Below are 26,061 nucleotides of genomic sequence, written 5' to 3' on the forward strand. Positions count from 1 at the left end.
TTCTGACGGGCGTCTTAAACTTGAAACACAAGTCAGTGATTTTTTTTTTACTGAAGCCGAAAGTTCATAAGGACAATCCGACAAGCAAAATTGTTTCCCCAAATACTCAACCATCCTTTGCTACAGATGTGGCTTCATCCTGTGACTTCCTGCAACTGCCTCAGAATTTTTTCCCTATGGTTTCTTTTCTGCTTAAAAAAAACAAAAGACCTTTAGTTTCTTAGATGTCACAATTAGTGAAAATGGTTCCAACTGTTTATTATGGAATCTTTTTTTTCAGTAGTACATCTAAGTGTCACTCTTCTCCTTAAATCACCAGGGTCCCTTCTCTGCTTTGCACTTTCTGGAAGTTTTGAGTTCTGTATTATTTATAGATTCTTATTCTTTTTCATTCTGAAAATAAATTAATATGCTGACCACACAGAGACACACCAAAATTAGGGCTATTGCCTAAATGTAAATTAATTCTGTTTATGATGTGTTCATTCTCCAGCTTGAGGATGAAACAGTTTCTATGTGGTGGGCTCTGAGCCAGAGTATATTTCGTGGTGCAAAGAGAGATGGAACCTCAATGGCCAAATTTGATTTTTTTTTTCATATGCTGTAACCTTGTGCCCTTACTCTAACACCCACCCCCAAGCAGTTACCCTCTGATGAAAGCCTGCAGCTTTCTTTGTTTGTTTCTTTAATTATACAGACAGTAGGATCTGCATCCTTACTAGCATATAGAAAAATCAGAGAAACAATGCAACCAACCATGTAAGTATTTTTTTCTTCTTTAGATCCATCCTTTTAAAAACCAGAATGAGCCTAGGTCATAAACCATATGACCATGGTGCCTGAACTCATAGCGTAAGTGGAAGCTCTTGGCACAGGAATCTTGTCATTCATGTGAACGCAGCCCTGTTGCAGGCATGCTAACCCATGCTCATAGGCTTGAATGATGTGAAGATGTGTCCCATTTGTTATATACTTTAGATTTATTCTGCTTACAAACATAAACCAGTGTGGGAGCAATATAAATACTGATGGACTTTTAGAAGGAGGGTTTGGGTCATGAATGTCAATAAAACTGTAGCATGGTTTGACCGTGGTAGGGTAGTGACCACAGGAAAATCAGACCCACTAATCACAGATTTATCCATTGTTGCTGAATTATACTCAGTAGGCATTTAATGGGTACCTTCTATGTGCACAACCCTGAATGAAGTGCTGTCAAATAAAAAGTGAACTCCCTAAAATTCACTCTTAGGGTAAGAGAAAGGGAAGAATATGTTCCAGTGCTTCGTCTGCCATCATAAAATTGATTAAGAAGGAATGAAAATGTTTTAATGTTAGAATTCTGAAGAATTTCTAAAATGCCCACTCTCTCTTCTATTGTTATTTTACAGTGAATTCATTCAACCAGGATTTATTGAGTGCCTACTGTATGCCAGGCTATGGGGATATTAAACTCATATAATGTTATCTCACTAGTTTGTAGTCTAGTGAGGGATGCAGGGAAGTAAAGAACAGTCTGAGCATAGTGTGAAGAGTGCTGTGAAAGAGGTACAACCAAGATGCCAAGGGAGCAGGGGCAGGAAGCCAAAGCCAAGTGAGTGCCATGGAAGGAGGGCGGGACAAGAAGTCTTCCCAGAGGAAGTAACGCAGGAACTGAGTTTTGATATTGTGACGTGAACATTTCTTTCCATCTTTATTCGTAGATATAAATATCAAAATATATATATTGTAGCTCTATATGACTTATTTTGGAATTTGTTTAATCTTTGACATTCTAGGCTAAGAATTAACATCTGACACCTCCTGTCCTTAAAAGTTCTCATAAAAATGTGGATGAATTTTTTTTAAGCTTTGAATACTATGTAGCTAAATAAGTCCATGACTTTTCAATCATCTTCTGTAACTTCTAAATTCCCCTCACTGGGAAAACTGCCCTTTCACCCTTAAACTTGACAAGGCAACTTCTCTTTGGAGTGGAGAGAAAAGGCATGATGGCAGGTGGATGGGCACTTATATTGTTGGGCACAGATCACGAGCCAGGCACTGTGCAGGTGCCTCATGTAATTTTTTCTCATTTAACCAGATTCTGATGATTAAAATACGACATTACATCACACCACTTTTTTTTTTTTAAGAGGTTTCCGTGTCTTAACAATCGCTACAGCTTTCTTGCTTTCTTTCTTTCTTTCTTTTTTTTTGAGGAAGATTGGCCCTGCGCTAACATCTATTGCCAATCTTCCTCTTTTTCTTTTTTCTCCCCAAGCCCCCGGTACATAGTTGTGTATCATAGTTGTAGAGTTGTAGCTCTTCTTTGTGGGACGCTGCTTCAGCATGGCTTGATGAGCAGTGAGTAGGTCCGTGCCCAGGATCCGAACCAGTGAACCCCGTGCCGCCAAAGCAGAACGTGCAAACTTAACCGCTACACCACCGGGCCAGCCCCCATCACACCACTTTTTGAAAACTAGCCTTAAAAAAATCTTGAACTGCCTTTGAACAGCTTTTCCTGGAAAGACTCTATGGACAGAGCATCCTCTTCTTTCCTCCTCTTCTTTCAAGCACAGCCAATGTTGCCGTACATTCTCTCTCATCCACTGTGGCCATTAAGCTGGAATGGGTGCTTCCAGGGTGCCCCTTTTTGGATGGTCGTTATTCATAACTGATATGATTATGTGTGTAAAAATCCAAATGAATCTGTGAGAAAATATCAGAATTAGTAAGAGAATTTAGTAATGTTGCGTGACACAAAATTAACATAAACGTCAGTTGTATTTCTATGTACCAGCAAACAGTTGGAAAATAGGATTTTTTAAATGATTTCAGTTATGATAGCATAAAAATGTGATGTAGCAATAAAGCCAACAAAAAGATCTCCCAACTATTTCAGGGCTCTTATTTCATCCTGCTGATGATTTGCCTGTCTCTACACCAAAACTGCACTGTTTGAATACTGTAGTTTTGAATGAGTCTTGATATCAGCTAGGTCAAGTCCTCCAACTTTATTATTCTTCTTCAAGAGTTTTTTAGATATTCTTGGCCCTTTGTATTTACATACACATCTTAGAACCAGCTTGCCAAGATCCACATGAAAACCTGCTGGGTTTTTACTGGAAATGCATCTAAAGAGCAATATGGAGAAGGTTAACATCTTTACCATATTTGAGCCTTCCTGTCTGTAGTTATGGTATATTATTCTGCTTTTTAGCTCTTTTTTAATAACTCTGAATAAAAGTTTCATTTTCTTCATAGAGGTCTTACACATATTTTTGTGGTATATGTTCTTATATACTTCATATTTTTATGATATCATAAATGGAAGCATTTTTTAAATTTCATTTTCCAGTTGTTTGCAAGTACATAAATAAAGTTGACTTTTATGCTAATATAGTATTGCTATACTATATTATTTAATATATAAAAATATACTATACTAAACTCTATTTTTATTCTAATGTTTGCCTGTAGATTCTTTTGGATTTTTTGGCATGCATATCATATCATTTATGAATAACAACAGTTTCCTTTCTCCTTAATACATATGCCTTCTATTTATTTTTCTCATCACATTGCTTAGTACTTCCAATGCAATTTTGATTAGAAGTGACAATAACAGGCATCCCTATTATTATTTCTGATGTCAAACAGAAAGCTTTCAACATTTACTGTCGAGGATGACTTCTACCCCAGTTTGCTTGTAGATGCCCTTAATCAGGTTAATGAAGATACTTCTGTTCCTAATGTATTAAAGTTTTTATTGTTAATGGGTGTTGAATTTTACCATATACTTTTTTCTAAATCTACTGAGATGATCGTATTTTTCTTTTCTTCTGCTAAGATGGTGCATTATATAAATTGATGTTTTAATGCTGAAACAAACTTGCATTCCTGGGATAAACCCAACCTGGTCATGATATATTATCTTTTTAGTAGATTGCTAACTTCGATTTGCTCATGATTTCTTTGGGATTTTCTCATCTATGTCCGTGAATGAGATTAGCCTGTAATTTTACTTTCTCAAAGTGTTCTTGTTGGTTTTAGATATCAGTGTTATACTAGACTCATAGAATGAATAAAGGAATGGGTCTTCTGACATGTCAAACTTTAAAATGTCCTAAACTGAACTGCTGATCTTCCACCCCAAACATGCTGCACTCCATAGTAAAGGGAATTCCATCCTTCCTGTTGTTCAAGCCTAAAATCTTGGTGTCATCTTTTTCTCTAGTATTCCATATCCAATCCATCAGAAAATCCTGTTGGTGCTACCTTCAAAATATGTCCATAATTTGACCACTTGTACCACATGTGTGTCCCACTCTGGCCCAAGTCATAGTCATCTCTTTCCTGGATTATTACAATAGTTCCTCTGACCCCCTAGAGCAGGGGTTGGCAAACTTTTTCTGTAAAGGACCTAACAGTAAATATTTTAGACTTTACAGGCCACATAGTCTCTGCTGCCACTCTACAATTCTGCTGTTGTAGTGCAGCAGCAGCCACAGACCATCACAATAAATGGGCACAGCCCAATTTTGCTGTTGCTTACCAACCCCTATCCTCTAGGGTAGGCTGTTCTCAACACTGATGACAGTAATCCTTTTAAAATGTAAGTCAGATTGTGTCACTCATCCATTGAAAGCCCTCCAATGGCTTCCCGTCTCACTCAGAGTTAAAGACAGAACTCTTCCAATGTCCTACAAGGCTCTGATCTAGCCCTGTCACCTCTCTTACTTTAACTCTTCCTGGAACATGCCAGGCTTGCCCCCACCTCAGGAAATTTGCACTGCTAGTTGCTCCTGCTGGAATCACTCTCCCTCCAGCTATCCACCTGGCTAACTCAACTCTCTTAAGTCTTTGACCAGATGTCACTTCTTAATGAGGCCTTCCCTGAACATCCTATTTAAGTGTCAACCTTCCATCCCCTCCCCTGACACTTTCCATCCTCTTTACTCAGCTCTGTATTTTCCATAGCACTAATCACCTTCCAACACACTATATAACTAATTTTTAAAATATGTTGCTTGTTTTTTGTCTATATTTTCCTTACTAGAAATAACTCAATGAAGTCAGGGTTTTAGTCTATTTTGTTTGCTGCTATATGACTAGAAAATTATCTCTCTTAGAGGAGGCACTTAATAAATATTTATTAGATAGCTGGTTGGCTGGCTGGCTGGCTGGCTGGATAGATAGATGGCTGGATCAAAGAAATGCCTTAGACTGGAATTTTCTGTAGTGTATTCCTTGGAACACTAGTTCTACAAAGCAGAATAAGACTAATAGTTGGAATCCAGGTCACAATTCCACTAAAGAGTTCAATAATGAGCAGAATTTTAAGTGTCTCACCAAGTCATGAGCAATATTTCACAGGAAGTATTCAAGCAAAGCCTAGAAGTTAATGATTAAATCCAAAAGATGTACAAATTGTTCTTGCAACAAGTCGGAGACTGGATGCTATGTCCCCTGAAGTGCCCCAAATACAGATCACTCCAAGGTCCTGTGGTACCTCCCCAGTTGTTTATTAGGAGTGGTGATAATATCACTTAATATCAGTTTGTAACAAGAACTTGTATGTTGCTGAAACAGATAATTTTCAATGGTACATGCCAGTATCATATTAAATTAGTATTATTTTCCAATCTTGAGATTTTCTTCTTGGGGAAAAATTGAAGATTCTAATAGAAATTATTGGCAAAAGAGTTAGAATATGTGCATCTTGAAATACTTGTATCTTGGCTAGAAAAAAGTCACTCAAAAACAGAGGGATCAATAAAGTTCTAGCACAAATTGCTAGGTGAAATACTGCAGTTAATGTGACCTCTTTTTTACATTAAGCCTTTTTATTTTTTTACTAATATTGTTTATGTTTCCTATTTTGCCTTGCATTTTTGTTCTTTGAAAGAAAACAAAATATTGTCATTGCCTTTTTTTCTATATTTTTCTTTTTTAAAACCAAATGTTACCTATTAAGGAATAGGTCAATGTGCATACCTAGTTACATGACCATGTGAGTGGATGTTCTAAAACAGAATGATTACTCTCCTACTTCCAGATACTGTGCTTAGGGGTTCAACAGAAAAATAAGCCAAAAAAATTTGAGTCCTATAAAATTTTATTAAATTGCACTCCTCAGATTCCCATGCCACATGAATAGGCTGCATAACACACTTGGGAGAAGGGAGTAGTGCAGTAGAGATGAGGGCAGGAAATGTGCTTTTACATTTTTAGAATCACTCACACTCTTTAGAATATTTTGACATGCCTTTAATAGTACAAATGCAGTGTGCTTCGAGGTTAAATTCTGTCTCTTTCTAAATTAATAAGCTTTACCCATTAACTAAAATTCTTACAGAAAAAATACTGTATACTATCAGTATAAGGATTTTGCTTTTCTTCTTAGGCTCTTTTCATTTGTTTCTTCTGCATCCTTTTAATGGAATTTGTAGGTCTCTTGAAAGGTAAGGTTAAAGTTTACAAGTCTGGCCTGCACTCAATAACAAAATTATTTGAAATACAGGGTTTTGCTTCTCCTTCTTGCTCAGGGAAAAAAATCCATATTTCACACTTAACCAAAATCATTCTCCATTCATATTCAAGGAATCAGAGATTTTATGCAGTTTAACATACTAACTTCTCTACTTGCTATAGTTTTTACCCCCTTTTGAATTCCGAATAGTGATGATTTTTAACTTTTCTCAATTCTTTCCTTTTTTAATACTTGTGATTATTTCTGAATTGCTTCCAAATCAGGAGCCAGAATCTGTCATCGATATTGACATGCCCAATAAGAAGCCATCCACCTACTGAAGACTTCATGATTAAACCATTTCTGCACCTGATTTCCATTCCAACCACATCCCAGTCATTAGAGTCAACCTGATGATTAGATTTGGCTAGAGAAACTTGGGACTCCATATGCTTCATCATAATTTGCATGCATGATCTTTAAGAACAAAACATCTTACCTAAATACCAGTCTTGATGAAAATGTTTTCTCTCTTCTTCCAGTGATGCAGAAGACCACAAGCCTTTGAAAAAAGGCAGTCGAACACCTTCAGACAGGACTGTGAAAAAGGAAGATAGCGATGATAGCCTAGTTGACTATGGAGAGGGGGTCAACGGCCAGTTCAATGAGGATGGCTCCTTTATCGGACAGTACAGTGGCAAGAAAGAGAAAGAACCGGCTGAAGGAAATGAAAGCTCAGAGGCACCTTCTCCTGTCAACGCCATGAATTCGTTTGTTTAATTTGTAAGCTCTTTGCCAATATTCCATTTCTCTAGAATGTTTATCTTAAGCACTTGTTTGTCAGCCTTCTCATTCTATGAACATGGAGGCAGAAAGTGTATATTCTGCTGTATGTTAATATTATGAGAATAGTTAGAGCAAGAACATAACTCAGTCAAATGATAAGTCAGTGTGAACTGCAGTGCAAAGTGCATACTTTTTTCATTCAAAATAGGTATTCTTGACTTCCTCAGAACTGATCAGAATAATATAACATCATCAACAGATCATGTTAGTTCCTCTTCAGGATACAGTTCAATATCATGCATGAAAAATGCTACACATTTAAAGGACATACCTGTGTATGTTATTAAAACATGGTTTGATACTTTGTTTATACTATCCTCAGCTGAACCCCTAAATATGAATTCCGTTTTCATTGTCAAGAGTGTTACTGTAGTATTCTCTAGAACTTCAATGTCTTTGTGGACATTGTTGTGAAATTGGTGACTCTATGTCTAGCTGTCATTAGTCTTTTTGGGAGACTATTAGGAAAGTATGTACAGTATATTCTTGCTAAATGAGTTAATTATGACAGTTGCATTTGCTGATGCTTACTGAGACTCTGTTATCTGCTCTTTGCTCCTGTTACTTCATAGCCTTCTTAATCTTCCAGGTATTACAGCAGTGCAGTGTTCTACTTTTTACATCATCTCTGTGTTGAGTTGTTTTTAGGCATAAACAATGTGGATTGCAATGCATTTTGGCATTTGTGCCATACTGAAAGAATCAAAAACAGATCACTCCAATTAAATTTCAAAAATTATTCCAGAAAGCACAGGGCGAGACACATGCAGTGCCTTCAGATAATAAGCATTCCATGACATATCTTGCCTTCTGTAGCAGTCAGTACAGTTGCCTCAGAGTCCTAGCTTACTGTCATTGTCTACAAGTAACTTTTAAAAAGCAGAGATAATGAAAATTGCAATGCTGAAAAAAATGAATAAAATTAATAAGACAATTTATTTTAAGGAGCATTTTCCTCATATGTATCAAAGATAAGTTTTATCACCAGCTGGAGCACATGAACATTTCATGGTCTTTATGGTTTCTCTTAAAACATGTCACGTTCAGTAAGAAAGATGTCAACTTGGTAGAAAATTTTCTTAAAAAACAAGTTATTCAAAACTAAAAGCATACAACAGCATGGCAACAAGAATATATTATTCTTTAAGTCTTTACCTATGTGGCAGCTTTTGAAACTCTCTGCAGCATTAAACAATGTGTATGCAAATTGCTATGGACACATTTCAGAATCTAAGAAATCTGACAAGTGCTAACAAGGCCAACAGTCAAAGGGATTACGTCTACAGTTTCAAAAAATAAACACATATATTCTACCATATTCGTAAACAATATCTATCAAATGGTTTAAACCTCCAAATATGAAATTCTATAAACAACCTATGGTTGAAGGAATGCTCATTTTCATTTGCCAATAAATTGGTTTCTCATAACTTGCATCAAGTTTAATTTTAAGTAAAGCTTTTTATATGTAGATATTTTGTTGAATTTGTAAATACACTTAAAGTGTAGATGCTATATGCTAATAGGTGTTACAGACAAACATGCAAACAATGTTCATGTTGTACTGTATAAGGAGTTAGCTGATTAATACAGTGCATTGGATTGGAAAGCATTGATGTAAATACCTTTTGGGTTTTTATTTTCCCTTTTTGCTGTGAAACTGAAATAGTGAACTCTTCTACATAGGGACAGCAAGTTTCTAGATGAAATCTTCAGAGCTTTGCCTATGGGGCACAGAGGCCTAGTCACCTGGCATCTCTGAGATCTGTAGGTAAAAGCGCAGGTTGAAGTAATCCCAGGGAAAGATGGCCCTGAATACTTTCATGTCTCCATATTCGCTTTTCACAGATCAGCTGTTCTAATGGAAATACAAAAAGACAACAAGCTTGCCTTGGCATCAGAGAGCACAAAGATAAAAGTCACTTTAAATTTGCCAATGTTTGGGAAGAACAATAAAAGTAGTTTTTACTCTTCCGTGACAGTAAATGCTAAATTTATCTGTGCATGAAGGGGTCACTTCTGTAATAGTGCAACAGATTTTGTATTAAAAATTAAATCCGTGGTTTTGAAAGTCCCTCTCTCTTTTGTAATATGTCATGTTCCTAGTGGAGTGTGAATGTCCGAGTAATGGTATGTATAACGGCACAGGCAGATGTGACTGGATTTCCATCAAAAAGTAACTATTAAACAGTCTAGATCTCTTTGTGATTTTTAACTTTTTCAAACATATTTCCTAATGTTTTAAAATAGCACAAATTTCTATTTTTGCTTTTAATAGGCTACTATATGCAGAGAAAATTAAGCACAAAACCATACACAATATAAAACAGAGCTAATAAAATAGGGGCATATCAAAAAACTTTAATGAAAATCAGGAGTAGATATTACCAGCCTTTTGAGAAACAGCCTGAGACATCGGGTGCTGCTTCCTTTCCTGAAGCCTGGCCCCCGCAGGCCTGCTTCCCTGGAGCCAGCCCTGTTCTTCTCATTGTCTCAAACCTGTTTAGCTCTGGAAACAGCCAAGGCCCGGCTTGTTCCTCTGTTCCACCACCTGCCCTTATTTACCTGTCCACAGGTCCCAGCTTTCCACCCATGCGACCTTCTGCTGGCACAGAGCTTCCCTTCCCTACACAGTTATTTGAATAACAACATGTGATATAAGTCAACTGTAAAATGCTGTGTAGACTTTAGTGTCTCCACCATGGAGGGCATTCCCTTCAGAACAGCAAATCAGGACCTCCACTCCACACTGGGCCAGTCACAGTCCGTATCCTCAGGCCACAGCATCAGTCACAGATCGATGCAGCAACGGGGGCTGGCAAAGTGTAAGCCTGACCTCAAAAAGCATCGGTCCCTTGATGGCTTCTTTGTTCAGATGGTTTGTAATGGCTCTGGTTTACTTTTAATGGCTGATTTTGGAAATGGCTTGTGGAGACAAGGGAAAGAAATACGAACTAAGAATTCTCACCCAAACTCTTATGAGATTTTTCTACAAATTACCACCAGAGGGCACCCGTGCTTTATTCAATGCAAGAGAAACTGCGGGAAAACGAAGCCTCTGGAGAACAGGGCAAAACACTTGATAATCAGACTGTGGTGCAACAATGATTGCCTGCTGCAAAATGGGATTTGCAACTTCCTCTGGCGAGTTCACAGCTTCCAGGGAGTAAGTTTGTGTCACTGTGAGCCTCGTTAATCTTCCTCTTATTGGTTGTGGCTGGGGACTGGGTGGCTGATGAGCAGGGGAGCAGGAGGAGTGTGGCTCCTGGCCCCCACTTGGCACCCATGGGGCTGGGGGTGAGGGTGGGGCATGTCCTTACGATGGTTTTACCCGTTCCTCCAGAGTGTGCCATCTTGTGTGCCACCAATGGTTTGATGTTTTGTGATTGGATAGCACAAAAAGCACAGATAGCTTTTATTTTTCACTTAAAAAAAAAAAGCAGGAGAGGGAGAGAATACTACTGGAGTTTTTATATTAACCAAATAGTTCCCAGGTTGAGATAGAAAGAGACCAGGATTTACATTCCAGCTCAGCCATCAACTAGCTGCGTGACCGTGTATAAGTGAAACCCCCCCCCCATCTCCCACCTCTCCGGGCCTTCGTTTCTTCAACTTGAAAATGACAGAAAGCAGATGACTTCTAATATCCCTTTCTGCTTAAATCTGATGGTGCCAAATAATCCTCCCCCCCAAAAAATTTTTTTGAGCACCTATGATAGCCAGGTATTTTGCTAAGTGGGGCGGGTACAGGATGAGCAAAACCAGATGTGGTTCCTGCTCAGGCGGCGCCTGGAGTCTGGTGTGAGAAGACAGACGTTCATCAAATAACCACCTAAATGATTGCGTAATCCCCAACTGAGATAAGCGCTGTGAAGGGAAGGGCGCTATGAAGGGAAGGCGCGCTGTGAAGGGAAGGCACGCCGTTCCACGAGAACAATTAGTGGAAGAACCTGAGCAGTGCAGAGTGTCAGGAAGGCTTCCCGAGGCAGTGTGAGCGAGAGCTAGGGGACCAGGAGGACCCAGGAGGAGAAGGCAGGACAGCTGCTGCGCAGCAAAGACCAGTGTGCCTGGAGCAGGCACAGGGGCTAGGCCGTGTGGGTCCTGAGGACCACAGGACAGGTTTTTGTATTTATTCAAGGAGCAGTGGAAAGTGGGGAGTAACTGAAGGAGTTGAAGTAAAGGGTTATATGACCAGATTTGTGTTTGAGGAGGAGGCAGAACTCATGGGATTTAGTGTGGAGAATGGGCTGGAGGGGAGCCAGAGAGATTGGTAAGAAGCCACTGGGAAGCTTCACAGTAGTTTAGACAAGAGATGATAGAGGTTGGATCCAGATCATACTGCTGGAGATGGAGAGAAGTGGGTGGATTCTAAAGATATTTAGGAAGCAAATTGATGGGAATAATAAACTGGATATGGGAGGCTGAGGGAAAGGGAGATATTAATGATGGCTCTTAGATTTCTGACTTGTGTAACCAGACACGAGGTTCACTTAGGTGGGAACATCAGGAAAGAACCAGATTTGGGGGTAAGTTATGAGTTCAAGTTAATGAGGAATTTGAAAAACCTCTGAGACATCCAAGTGGAAATGACTAGTAGAAATTGGATATATGGGCCTAATGCTCAAAAGAAAATTCTAAGATGATGACTAGTAACTGAAGCCATGAAGCATGGATGAGATTGCCCAGGGAGAAAATATAGACAAGAGGGCTGAGGATTACACCCTGTTAAGAAACTCCCATATAATGGGCAGGAAGAGGCAGATGGCCTCTACAGGAGACCAATAAATAGGAGCCAGAGAAGTTGAAAAGAAATAAGAAGAGTGTGTTGTCTTGGAAGCCAGTAAAAGAGACCATTTCAAGAACAGGGAATGGTTCAAGTGTAACATAATGCTGAAAAATCAAGCAAAATGAGGATTGGAAAATATTTTTTGGATTTAAAGACATGGAAGTCGCCTGAGACCTCAATAAAAGCTGTTGGGTAGAGTATGGTAACAGATTGAGTGAGTTGAGGAGTGAGTAGAAGGTGAGGAAATGGAGAGAATGAGATTTGCCATCACCCGCATGGACAACCCATCCGTCCCTGGGCTCAGTTCCTTGACATCTCTACCTCCGTAATAATATAATCTAAGCATCCTGCTTTCTGCCCACAGCCTCTCCTCCAACCCACTGGCTGCTCTCCTTTCTCTCAGTCTTTAGCCTATTCTTTTTCTCCTTCCCTTCTCCAGCATGGATTTTATAGTCCATTATTTTTGAAACACTCTTGCTTGACCCCAAAGTCCTTTGCCCTTCTGTCGTTTCTAAATACCTGTGGAGGTATATGTTACTCAGGATCAAATCTACTGTCTGCTTTCTCCTGCCTGCCCTTAGGAGCTGGGAGAGAGAATAAAGGGCTGTATCCTTATCAAGTCATAAACACCTTCAGATGGTTCAGCTCTCCACGCTGCCCAGTAGACCTGCTCATTCTTCTCAGGTGAACTTACATTCTCACACTCAGCAACGACTATTTCAAATCTTTTCTGCTCTCCTCATTCAACCCTGCCCTCTCTTCCCTCCCATCCTCACAAATCACTCTACAAAATAACCTTACATCACAACTCACTAAAAAAAGAAAAAGAAAAAACAGAGATGGGAATTCCCTCATCTTCCTGCTAGCAAACCAAAATGCCTGCCTCAACGTGCTCCCAATCCTCTACCTCCTGTTAAAACAGAGAAGCCAGCCTTCCTCCTCTCTAGGACCAGTCCTTCCACCTGGGTCTGGGAACCTCTCTCCTCCGTGGTGGAGCCTTAGCCATCAGTTATCCCTTCTGCTCAACTGGATTGTCAATTGACTTTTAAACACACTCGAAGTCTCTCCCTTCTAGAACAGACAGAGCTTTGAAACCTTCGATTCCCCGCCCACACACCCCCTCCAGTTATCATTGTCTCTCCTCCACTTCATGGTCAAAAGATTGAAAAAGTTGAAATAACACCAGGAAAAGTAAATGAAGATAATCAGCTACTATTTGGCAGACAGTGCGTTCTTTGTTCCTTCCACAGCCATAAAACCTCTCCAGTCTCACTCGGTTTGTCCTGTAGACACTCTTTGCTCAGCTGTGACTATTTGCCTAAGTGAATGACTCAACAAACTTTTGTTTTTAATCAGAAGGTCTCAGCCTGCACATTGGAATTACCTGGGGAGCTTTAAAGTCCTAATGCCTGCCCACCCACGCCACTGTGTCCCTGTTGTAATTGTCTGAGACGTAGCGTGGCATCAGGATTGTTCAAAGCTTCCCAGATGATTCTCACATGCAGCCAAGACTGAAACCAGTGTAGAGGAACAATGTGCTGCCACACTCTTGGGTGTGCACGTAAAGTATTTAATGAACAGGATTTTGAATACATTTCTTCATACAGGTTGATCTCAAATTCTCTTGTATTCCTTTCATTTTTAAAAAAAATGTATATAGTGAAAATGGACCCCACATTGCTGGTAGGAATATAAAATGTACAGCCACTTTGGAAAACATTTTGGCAGTTTCTTAAAATGTTCAATATAAATTGACCATATGACCCAGGAATTCCACTCCTAGATATGTACCCAAAATCAATGAAAAAATATGTCCACGGGGTGGGCCCAGTGTTGTAGCGGTTAAGTTCACGCATTCCGCTTTGGCGGCCCAGGGTTCACTGGTTCAGATCCTGGGCACAGACCTACTCACCGCTTATCAAGCCATGTGGAGGTGGCATCCCACACAGAAGAGCTACAACTCTACAACTATGATACACAACTATATACTGGGGCTTTGAGGAGAAAAAAGAGGAAGATTGGCAACAGATGTTAGTGCAGGCCCAATCTTCCTCAAAAAAAAAAAATATGTCCACAGAAAGACTGGTACGAATGTTTATAGAAGCATTAATGGTTAAGAGCCAAAAAATAACCCAAATGTCCATGAACTGATGAATGGATAAACAAAATGAGATCTATCCATACAGTTAACAGTATACCCATACAATTAAATGGAATACTATTTGGTAATTTTTTTTAAAAGTACTAATACATGCTGCAGCATAAAGGACTCTCGATAACATTATGCTAAATTTAAGAAGCCAGACCCAAAAGACCACATATTGCATAGTTTCCATTTACTTGTCCAGAAAAGCAAAGCTATAAAGACAGAAAGTAGATCAGTGGTTGTCTGGGACTGGGCATGGGAACAAGGATTAACTAAATTGGCAGGAGAGATCTTACGGGAGTGATGGAAATGTTCTAAAACTGAATTGTGTTGATGATGGCACAACTTGGTAAATTTACTAAAAATCATTGAATTGTATATTTAAAACAAGTGAATTTGTGGTAAGTTATACCTCAATAAAGCTGTTAAGATAAACATTCCCTAGGCTTATATGTGTCTGAGAAGTGATCAGGGCTGTGTATAAATGAGGCTTATGATGAGTCCAACACCACGTTATAGGCCACTTCACCTCTCTGTCCTGTTTTCTCAAGGAGACTCCAGAGACCAATGGTTCTCAAAGTGTGGTCCCCAGAACAGCAGCATCAACACTACTTGTTAGAAATGCAAATTCTTGTCCCACCTCAGATCTACTGAATTGGAAACTCTGGGGGTGGAGACCAGCACCTGTGCTTTAGCAAGCCCTCTGGGTGATTCTGCTGCACACTAGTGAGTGAGAAACACTGCACTCATCTACACACCAGCCTCTCCCCTCTCCCCCTGTAGGAATAGGAGTGCTTGAAATTAATGTTGAAATTAAAAGAAGAAATGAGGCTCTTTTTATAATAGGAAAAAAATTGAAATAACCCAAATGTCCATCAACAAGGAAATGGATAAACAAATTTTGGTATTCATACCAAAATATTCATACCAATGAAATACTAATCCACAATAACAAGGAGTATACTACTGATACAGGTAACTCATTCTGCTGAGTGACAGAAGCCAAACAAAACAGTTTCATTTAGTATATGAAACACTGGAACAGGCAACACTAGTCTATAATAGCAGAAAGCAGCTCAGCGGTTGCCTGGGGCCGGGGAGGGGGAGGGATTTACTACAAAGGGGCTGAGGGAACCTTTAGGGATGATGGAAATGGTGGATATTTTGATTATGGTTGTGTTTACAGGCATGTGATCATTTGTCAGGACTCAAAAGTATATACTTAAAATGGGTCTGTTTTATTGTATGCAGTTAGATCTCAATACAGTTGGTTTTGAAAGGAAAAAAAGAAAAAAGGAACTGGCCTAAGTGACTCCTCTCTTCTTTGTTCTCTCTTTCTCTCTGGTCTGCCTGCCCAAAGAGAGGCCAGGGTGCAAGGGGCATTTGGCTCTGCTCCTGTCTGCGTGTGGTAAATGCAAGGGGTCAGGACCCAGGCCTGCCTTCTAGAAAAAGGACTGCCAGGAGCCATCTCTGTCCCACCCCGCCCAGTTGTGGGGTTGATGGCTGTCTGTCAGCCATCTGAGTCTGTGTGTCTGCTCTAGTCTACACCCAGACTTCCCTGGGTGGGTTCCCCAAGGTCTGAGAGACAGTCCCTTCCTAACTTCTCTGTGTGGCAAGGCTACCTGTGGGGCTTCTCTGAAACCCCAGTTAGTTGGTGTCTCCAGCTTGGCGCTTCATGCCATCCCTCTTCTCTCTCTCTTTCTTATTTTTCTCTCTCAGGCTTTTCACTGCCTCCCTTACTTCTTCCTGGTATCTCTCTCACATTTGCTCTCCTAGTCCTAAACAGCATCCTGTCTCCTAGCTTTCGATTCTCCGTCCAAATGAGGTCTAATTGCCAGCTCTGAATTAACCTGTTCAAAATTTGTCTTGAGTTGTTTTATGCTCTCTAACTCTTCCCTTCCCCAGTGCACCCAGTCTCAGTAAATGGTACCACGCTGCCTCCAGGCAAAACCTGGAGGAGTCATTGTTTTTCCTCCCCTACCCCAACAAACCCAACAGCCAGTTCTCTAGGTTTTATTGAGTACGTGCACATCTCTTTATCTCCAGTCTCCCAACTATATTGCCTGCCCCTCTTGCCCTCCTGCAAGCCAAACTCTACACAATAGAGCAGCGTTGGCAGACGTTTTCTTTAAAGGACCAGATAGCAAATAATTGAGGCTTTGAAAGAAGCCATATGGTCTCTGTTGCAATTACTCAGCTCTGCTGCTGTGCAGCAAAAGCAGCCACAGGCTTTTTAAGATGTGTAAGATACTTAAGCAAATGGGTGTGGCTGTGTTCCAATAAAACTTTATTTACAATAATAGGTGTGTTTTGTGCTGGTCTCAGCCTCTTGATAGTGATACCATTGGCTAGAAATGCCTGGAGCGAGAGTTCCATCCATTTTGGGGACCACTTGCCTGAAAGTAATTTAAGGAATATCTCTTTAAGAAGGCCGTGATGATGCTCAATGGGGCCAGCTGCCTGGGGCAGTAACCCAGATGGAAGTGGCAAAGAATATTATGTTGGAGAGCCCACTGGTGAGTCTCCTGAGAGGTAAATGAGTACCGTGGTCGGAGTCAATACCCTGGTCCCTCGGTACCCTGGTCTGTCAATCCAAAGGGAACGAGAATAAATTTAGGAAGGAAAGAGAGTACCTGTTTGGAAGAGGAATTCCAGGTGGGGGTCGCCAAGAGGAGTCTCAGGTAAGTATTGATGATTGTGAGGGTGTGTCTGGAAGTCCCCGCAGAAGGGGGCAGTAGGCCAAGGAAAGCAATCTGCCAGCAGGAGTGTGGTCGGTCTCCCCAGGGAATCTGTCCCCATCTGGACAGCCTCCGTTGTTGTGTTTGGGAGCAGAGAATGCACTTGTCTATCCCAATCTTGGCTGCCGCAGGGAAGGAGGCCCCTCCCTTGAGCCCAGGTTCTTAAGGCATGAAATGTGAGATGTGACCCGAGGTTGTGCAGGCGCATTTTGTGAGTTGGTAGGAAGGGTCGGTACCCTGAGGCGTCTGCACGGGGCAGAATGTGGAGGGCTTAGTGAGGGAGTCTGCTTTATTGTTGAAAACGGCTTCTGGTGTAGAGGGTGAGTGTGAGCGGAAACATGAGCAGCAGTAACAGGCATTGGGGGACTCTGCTAATTCCTTCCATTTCTGGGCATGCAGATGGGCTTGCCTTCTATGAGAAAATCGTCCCTTAGCCGTTGGCCAGACCAAACCACAAGGTCATTAGCAATGGCCCAGGAGTCTGTGAAAACGTGGATCTGCGAAAGGCCCCTTTTTATGGTCTCCTTGAGGGCTAGGTGAACAGCTACAGGTTCGCCAGTTGGGGTGAGCCGGGAGCGCCCTCCTTGAGTAGGAGGTCCCTGAGGCCGGGTGGAGTGCGAAGCCCCCCAGCGAGCTGCATTGCCTACAATGGTGGCGCTGCCATTGGTGAAGAACACAGACTCCCTGTCCATCTCAGACAGTTGGTCCCAGGGAGCTCCCCAAATAGCCAGGGGAGGAGGAAGCAGGGGGCGCTGCTGTCATTTCCTCAAGGCGCTCAGGCGAGGGGCTGAGCAGGGGGGAAGCCACATCTGCCTGTAATTTGGAAAGGCCCTTGACGTGAGGTTTAGCCCTCTCCTGAAGGTACAGTTTCCGTTTTACCAAGGAGGCATCAGTGGCCGTGCCGAGCTTCTGCTGAGGCCTCTCTAACCCAGAGCGTTATAGGAACTTGGGCACAGAGTAGTACTGGGTGCGGGCTGGTTAGGGCCTCGGTTGCTGTAAGAGCCCAGTAGGATGCAGAAAGCTGGTGCTCAAGGGGAGTATTTCAGGCTGCTGCTGGGGGCAGGCACTTCATCCAAAACCCCTTAGGAAGCCAGGTAGACTGCCTGCTGAGCAGCTTCCAAAGCCCACTGTTGGGCTTCATCCCAATGGAAGGTGGCAGGCTTGCGTGTGATTGTGTATATAGGTTGAAGAACTCGTGAGAGATGAAGGGTAACAGTGTTGCCTCCAGAACGTGAAGAGTCCAAGCATGTGTTGTGCCTGTCTGAGTGTGGTGGGTGGTGTAATGGTGAGTAACTGATGTTCGACTGTTGGGGGAATTTCTCAGCCCCTAGAGGACCAGATGATGCCCAGAAATTTGACAGATAAGGCTGGGCCTTGGATCTTGTGAGGGGTAACTGCCCAGCCACGTTAGTGTAGGTGCTCTGTGAGGGTGTGCAAGTCTGCCTATGCTGCCTCCTCAGAGGGACCCATCAGCATGAGGTCATCAATATAATGCCAAAAATGGCACTTTCCAATTGTAAGACATTCAAATCCTGGCAACAGAGGTTATGTGCAATTGCAGGGCTGTTTAAATATCCCATTGGGAGCCTTATAAATATACACTGAGCCCCTTCCAAAGGGAAAGGAATTTTGAGCCTGGTGAAAGTGAAAGTGAAATTGAGCCTGGAATTTCTTTGTGATAAGAACAGAATATGTGGAACGTATTAGTAAGGTCAGTGACCTCGAAGGACTCTCCTTGGGCCCCTTGTATGTCCTCAATCAATTCTATGATATTAGGAATTGGAGCCTTAATCGAGGGAACCTGAGCATTGAGGTTTCAATAGTCAGTGGTAGGTCACCATTTATTAGTGGCTGGCTTAAGTACCAGCCAAATGGGGTATCGAAAGGGGAGATTGTGGGTTTAATGACCCCTGCATAGGGTATAAGCCTTCAGTGCCCTAAGTCAGTACTGGGGAGTGTTTACCGTCCTGAGTGGAGGAGAAAGAGTCACTGGCGTCCATTTGGCCAATCCCAACAGGAAGGCCAAGTACTTGGGCTTGTTCCATGTGTCATGGTGTCGTGTCAGTGCATCCATGCCTATAACAGGGAAAGAAAGAGCTGAGGACCACCACCAGAGGGAGCCTTTTGAGGTGAATGGTCCCAATAGTTGGATCTGAGTGGGTTTATACACCTTTGATTATTTTACTGGCAGTGCCCTGTAGGTAGAAGGGCTTCCCTTTCGGGACTTTGGAGGGATTGCCTGGAATGACAGTGACTTGGGCCCTGGTGTCTAATAGGGCCAAAAAGGATTGTGCATTTTTATTGTCCCAATGGACCACCAGAGTGGTATAGGGGCGATTGTCCCTGGGAGATGGGACAAGCCCTGAGGAGCTGCCAATTTCCTAGGGTAGGGGCTTAGGTGGCTGCCAGTTCTGGAGGTTAGGGAAGGGGGCAGAGGGAGTAGCGGGGATTGGCTCGGGCCAGACTGGGTAGAGGGCAGCTGTGTGGCAGGAAGATGGACAGCAGAAGGGGGCTGTCGCTGGGAGAATGCTAGTTTCAGGGCCTGAAGTTTAGAGACTGGCTGTCCAGAGGTTAAATGGCCAGGAACCCTAAGTTTTCATAACTCCCAGTAAAGGTTTTCCTGTGCATTCCAGAAGAGGCAAAATTAGGCCAGGGGTTTATTGAGGAGGGAGTGGGGAACCCTTTCCGTTGCGGGAAATTTGTCCGAGGGACATACTTCCGGGGCAGCAGGAGTGGAGGGGCACAAGTCCAAAGCACCTGGGTGTCTGGGTGGGAATCTTCTCCATGTCTAGCAACATGTCAAGGCCCTCCAGTGGCTTTTGGATGGTTGTGGCAGTCCCAATAAAATGTAGTAGCACTGCCCTGTAACTAGGGGAAGCCCCCTTTGAAAAGAAGTCTCTGGACTCAGGGTCAAATGGGGCCTCTTCAGAGTTGGAAATGAAGAGGGGTCATTTGGATCCCTGTGGTCGTGGAAATGATAAACCCGCTGGACCAGGCCAATTCTGCACAGCAGGAGACAGGCCTCATCTAACGTTTTCATTCGCTGTGAGACTCAGCCGTGATCACGGTGATGGAAGGCTGGGCAGCGCCAGGCAGTATTATCCACATGAGGATAGATATATGGATAGAAGGCTCCGGTACAATATGGGTGCCTCGAGGGGCCTGTGCCTTCCCTTCTCTCTCTTCATCCTCGTTAGAGGCCTCGATAACCCCGTCAGCTTTTCCGTTGGTGGTGGAGACACTTCCTGACGTGTTTCTTGGTTCTGCTCCATTCAAAGGAAAGCTGAGGGGATCCATGGTATCTCTGAGGAAGCAGACATATAGCCCAGATGGGTTTTTGAGAAGGTAATGGAGTAGGGTTTTTAGAGACACTGCCCAACTGACGCACTTCTACAGCCGTGAGTAACAATTCCAAGCCAGGTCCCAAAACCCGCAGTAGACAATCGGCTCCCTTGCCTCCTTCCTGCTGCACAAAAGCTTTAAGGAAGGTTTGAATTTCAGTTAAGGTATAGTTTCTGACCTCAGCTACTACTTCCTGATTTCCTCCCATTACCTTAACCTTACGTGTTGTTACTGGAAGAATCTGTGGATGCCGTCCCTGTGAGCCCTATTCATAGGTAGCAGCTTTCCTTTCCAGGGTGTCCCAATTAACCTCCCTGGGACTGGGCTCCACCTCCACTAGTGCAGTATGCACGAGGTCTTGGGGAAGAGCCCCTAGGCCTCTGGAGCACAATACCAGAGCCTTGGCATGTTGGTATGCCACGGCACCAAGCAATGCCCAGGAAGCTTCCGTGGGGTTTTGCCTCTATCAAGGAGCAGGTGTACCTCCTCGTGGTTTTTAGGAGGTGCTGGCACCAGATGTTGAGGACATTTATATTTGACCATTAAATTTTAGCAACATCGCACCACGGAATGGACCCACAATGTCCTATTGGGTCAGGGGAAGAAGAGTGATGGCAGTGAGTGAAGCAGTGACACAGAGACCATAGGCCTCTGCTGCATTTCCCCTTCAGCGATGCCACTGGCTTCTTGTTGCAAGGCTATTTCACCCGTCCAGGTTAGTACACGTAGTCCAGGCATGACCCACTGACTCAGCAGTCACAGGCAGAGGTCTTCCATCCTCCTTACTGATGGAACTATCCTTCCCTCGTGCCTTTAGCCCAGAGCCTCTCCTTGTGCAGTGACAAGGACCTTGCGATCCAGTCCACCCTCAGCTCTCCTTGGCCTCGAGGTGTGGAGGACCCTCACATACGTTAATAGTAAATTAAGGCCTTTATAGTTGTGCTCTAATGGTCTTGTTAGACCATCAAGTGTTCTAATCATCTCCAGTGGTGTTCCCGATGGTGTTACCCACCTGCGTGAGCCAGTTACTAAGCCAGTTGCAGCTCAAGTTCATTTCCTTCCGTTAGCTGCAAAGGCAATCATGCAATCCTGCCGGCTCCGCTGATTGACTTCAGTCAGTCTCAGCCTATGATAGTGATGCTGTGGGCTAGAAAAGCCTGGGGCACTCACCTGGCCCTGCTCTACTTGTGCGAGTCCCCACAGACATTTCCCAGAACGGAGCCAACGTTGTGGCTGGACCAACCTTTGTGGTTCTTACTATGATTGCAACATGCACAGCAGCAACAACCATGAGGGAACTTTGAAAAGACAATGTTCATTACTCACAGCTCCTGGAGGGTACACGGCACGCCTGGGGCCACACGGCCAGGTTGAGGGGAGAGAGTGCGAGAAAGCGTGGACCTGGGGCTCTGCTTTTATGGGGGTTGAGAGTGGGGTGCCTAGGATTTTGAGGGTTCACTCTTCATTGATGAATTTAAAACATAAGCGTGGGAATCAAAGTGTGGGAAGGGAAAAGTAAGTGGTCAAATGGTCAGTTGTCTAGGTCACCCAGAGCTCTCAAAAAACAGGGCTTCATGGATGGGGCACCTGGCTCTCTAGATAGAGATAGGTGTGTGGCTGGCAACGTGTTTATTCGAGATAGATGTCTCTGAAGTGGATGCCTCAGCAATCAAAAGTTTAACATCAGGCACTTACTCGACAATCAGAAAAGCTAACTGTCAGGTGCTTACAATGTGAGGCCAGATTTGGCCCTCAGGCCACAGTTCGCTGACCTCTGCAACGGAGATTACGGAACTGCCTAAAATTCAAGACTTGCCACTCCGCCTAAAAGATGATCCCAATTTCCTGCCACAGCACTGTGCTCCAGCCACACTGGCCCCTGTCTTTTCCCCCACACACCTTCTCTCTGGTCCTTTCCTGCCCCAGAGCCTTTGCGTTTGCTGTTCCCTCTGCCTGGAAGTTCTTCCTTCCTGGAAGTTGTCTGCGTGGTTCACTCCTCATTCTCCAGACTGAAGCGAAACTAACGCCTTCCCTCTGTGCTACAAGGAGCCCCTTCCCCCTCTTACTTTCTCTCATGCACAAATCACCCTGTTTGTTTTCTTTATAGGCCTTATCACAGTCTAAAATTCACTTGTGTGTTTGCTTACTGACTTGCTGAGTGTCTGCATTCCCCACCTGGAGTTCTAGGAAAGCAGGGTCTCAGCTCTTAACATTCACCACCGTGTCCCTCTACCTGGAATAAAATGCCCGAGGCTCATGTGTTCTCTTATTCATTCACAGATACTTATTCAGTGCCTAGGAGGTGCCAGATGCTGTTCTAGGCTCATAGATGATACTCAATAAATGTTGGTTGAATGAATTAAGGAAAGAATGAGTGCATGTTACCATTCCCAGATTCTTTCTATAAGCCTCACTGGGGTAAGCATACAACCATTTTTCCACATACTTCAGCATTTTTAAAGCCATTCCTTTACGTTTCCATCACGCTGTTAATGTGCAGATGACCTGTGTATTGACGTTTGAACATATCCCTCCATCTCACTGCTGGAGCCCTTTTATGAAGAATCAGAACCACTTTGCAGGGTGAGATTTTTACATTCTTGCTTTGGCTCAGGAAGCTCCTGGAAGCCATGTGAACAAGTTTAACTTCAGCCACACAAGGGTTGGAAAGTCGCTGGGTGTGTGAGGACTGATCCTCAGCTAACCTGGGAACCTTCCTTTCAAATGGTTAATATTCTCCTCCCTCCCTTCCTCCAGTCCACAGAGCTCACAGCCACGGGTACTGCTTTGCATTCAGGGGCTAGTAGTAATGAAAGTGACAAACCAACCTCCCCAGACCATAGGCAAACCTAGATGTCTTTCCTAAGCTTAGCAGCAGCACCCATTTTAACACTCCTATTTGTGGCTTTCCCTTCTGCCCTATTCTTTTCTGTCTTCTCTGGCTAAAAGAAAAAAAATTTTAAAGGTTACAATCCCCTAAAAAGAAAAGATATAATTTTATATACTACTGCTGGATACTGTGTACAGGAAAACAGGCATGGAGCAGCTTTTCATAACAACACGGTGACCAAATGCATTTTCAGAATAAGGCGTTGCTGCATTGAGTTTTGAAGATACAGAGATATCAAAATAATCAATGAAAATAAAAGTAGACGAGACTTGCATTGTGATGCTTTCAATTGACAACTGACTAGGAAGGAGGAATGGGGAGGGTGTGATATGTGGAGAGACCACACAGTCTTTGGAGGGGAGGAATTATGGGACTCGAGGTCTCTTGTCTCTCTCACTTTTTCCTTCTCCTCTGCATCTCTCTGGTTGAGTCATGGAAGTAACCCTAGAAACTGCATTACATATGCAATGAACCATGGGAACTCAGGGAGCAGGTGCATCCAGGGACCTGTGAGAAGACCCCGCTCCTCTCCAGTGCTGTGAGGAAATCCCAAAGCATGAGTGACGCTGCCACAGCCTTTTGGTCTCCTTCCCTGGCCAAGTGCAAAGATGGAGAAGTAGGGAAGGAAGCAGTTTTACAGGTCTTAACACAATTTAAAATCCCAGGGTAAAATCTGAAATGAAAGGAAATGCCAGGTATAAACATGACCGTGTAATCTCTTATGGACTGAATGTGTCTCCTCAATATTCGTGTATTGAAGCCCCAACCCTCAATGTGACTGTATTTGGAACTAGGGCCTTTATGGAGGTAATTAAGGTTAAATGAGGTCATAAGGGTGGCACCCTGATCTGATAGGATTAGTGTCCTTATAAGAAGAGACACTAGAGAGATTGCTCACTCCCCTGTGCTCCCCCACCCTGCTCCCCACCCCTCATGTGAGGATGCAGAGAGAAGGTGGCCATCTACAAGCCAGGAAGCAGGATCTCACCAGGAACCACAGTAGCTGGCATCTTGATCTGGGACTTCCAGCCTCCAGAACTGTGAGAAAATAAATTTCTGTTGTTTAAGCCCCCATTCTATGGTATTTTGCTATGGCAGCCCAAACTGACTAAGACATAATCCTTTGCAAATTACTTTATATCTTTTCATATTCTGTCCCCCAAATGCAAACTATCTTTGTGATGTTTTCCTACTTTATATGTGTTTTCAGCATTTAATCCTCTTTGGTTAGCAGGAATTTGTTGTGTTAAAATGAGGATGGAGAAGAAAAGAACGAACCCGCCTTTAGTGCCTATTAAATGCCAGTACCATGCAAGATGATATCTATACATCGTTCCCATGTAATAGTCTCACCAATCCTGTGAGGTGGCACCACTTTTCTCTCCAAAGATTGTACAGCCGTAGAAGAGATCTAGAGTGTGAACTCAAGTGTCTGACTCCAAAATACAGGCTCCTTCATCCTTTAAATTACTTCTCTTTAAACCTAAACAACATAAAATAAAACTCTGATGTTCAAAATGGGAGGAGAGTAGGCCTGTAGATGGAGGTCTGTCTAGTTGTGAAAGACTAATATTTAAATATGTAAAGAAAGCCTGCTGTTGTAAAGGTCAGGAGGCTCTCAGTCCAAAGGCCATGGAAGGGTGAGACACGGCCATCTGGATGCCCAGGTGTGGGGTGTCTACCCAGGCTTGGACCAACATTTATGCAACAACGGAGACCCGCATCTTACTCTTCTGAGATTTTAGCATATAAAGCGGACTTCAGGACAGCCAGTTTTCAGGAACCAGCCCTCTGCTGGTTGGGAGGCTGCCAGATGCTCTGGAGGCAGAACCAAATCTGCCTGACTCCCCCACACTTGCAAGGGCTTCATAAGTCCCTTAAACGTCGTTGGGACTTGTTCAAGGTTGTCGAGGATGTGTCATGATTATTATTTTCCATACACATGGGAAGGACACACTGAAAATATGAAAGTCATGCCTAACTGCTTACCAGCTCTACTCCGGGGAGCAAGTTCATGGGCAGAAAATGACTTTGGGATCTCAGCTCTCTACTCTGCTCAGCCAACCTCAGTCTTATCTTTATCTTAAGTGAGCAAAGAGAGGAACAGGAGGGCAAATTTGGAGGTCTGGATTCGGTGCTCTGCATCTAGTTACTCCATCTAAGAATGGATCCTTCCATCAAGCAATTTTTACATCTTTGGGTGCATGGCCAAGGTCTAGTGTTTCAGGAGAGCCAGAGGAGTGTAAACAATAGTCTCTGCACTCAAGGCATCTTCACGGCAATTAGAGAAACTACATGAGCTCCTGTCCAACAATTATGGATCTCAGACCAGGTGCTGTGGTAGTGTATAGGCTGTAATTACAAAGACAGATGTCACTGTGGGCTGAGGTAGAGGAGTCCCAGAAAAGGACCTTGAAAGATGAATGGAATTTGGAAAGGATGAGGATGAAAAGAGGTGTGGTAGTCAGAATAATGGCCCCCAAAGATGCCCTTGTCCTAATCCCTGGAACCTGTGATTGTTATGTGACATGGTAAAAATGACTTTGCAAATGTGATTAAATTGAGGATCTTGAGATGGGGAGATAATCCTGGATTATTCAGGTGGGCCTGATATAATCACAAGGTCCTTATAAGAAGGAGGCAGGAAGGTCCGAGTGAGGCGTAGGAAGTGGGACAACAGAAGCAGGGCATTTGAGTGAAGCAAGGAAGGCGCCACAGAGTGCAGTCAGCCTCTAGAAGCTGAAAAAGGTAAGTAAATGGATTCTCCCCTCAGAGCCTCAAAAGGGAACCAGACCTGCTAACACCTTGACTTTAGCCTAATGAGACTGAGTCTGAACTTCCAACATCGGTAGTTGAAAG

At 43.1% G+C, this 26,061-nt stretch overlaps 1 protein-coding gene and 1 long non-coding RNA gene across 2 annotated transcripts in view; one reads left to right on the forward strand and one right to left on the reverse strand.

The window, feature by feature from the left end:
- Positions 1 to 8,730, forward strand: part of NRCAM (neuronal cell adhesion molecule) — a 273,400-nt gene extending 264,670 nt beyond the window's left edge. The window contains exon 31 of the mRNA XM_087436969.1: positions 6,997 to 8,730. Within this exon, the coding sequence (XP_087293095.1) occupies positions 6,997 to 7,234 (238 nt within the window). The 3' untranslated portion in view covers positions 7,235 to 8,730. The remainder of the gene's footprint in view (positions 1 to 6,996) is intronic.
- LOC147918146 (uncharacterized) lies at positions 1,367 to 17,043 on the reverse strand. Its single transcript, XR_015553674.1, has 3 exons — positions 16,866 to 17,043; positions 6,954 to 7,052; positions 1,367 to 2,691 (listed from the first exon to the last, which is right to left on the reverse strand). It is a non-coding gene; the product is annotated as an uncharacterized LOC147918146 (long non-coding RNA).
- Between the last annotated feature and the right edge of the window lie 9,018 nt (positions 17,044 to 26,061).

Source organism: Ceratotherium simum, chromosome 1, assembly GCF_057802395.1.
Source record: "Ceratotherium simum simum isolate JZ-2026a chromosome 1, ASM5780239v1, whole genome shotgun sequence".
Lineage (NCBI taxonomy): Eukaryota > Metazoa > Chordata > Mammalia > Perissodactyla > Rhinocerotidae > Ceratotherium > Ceratotherium simum.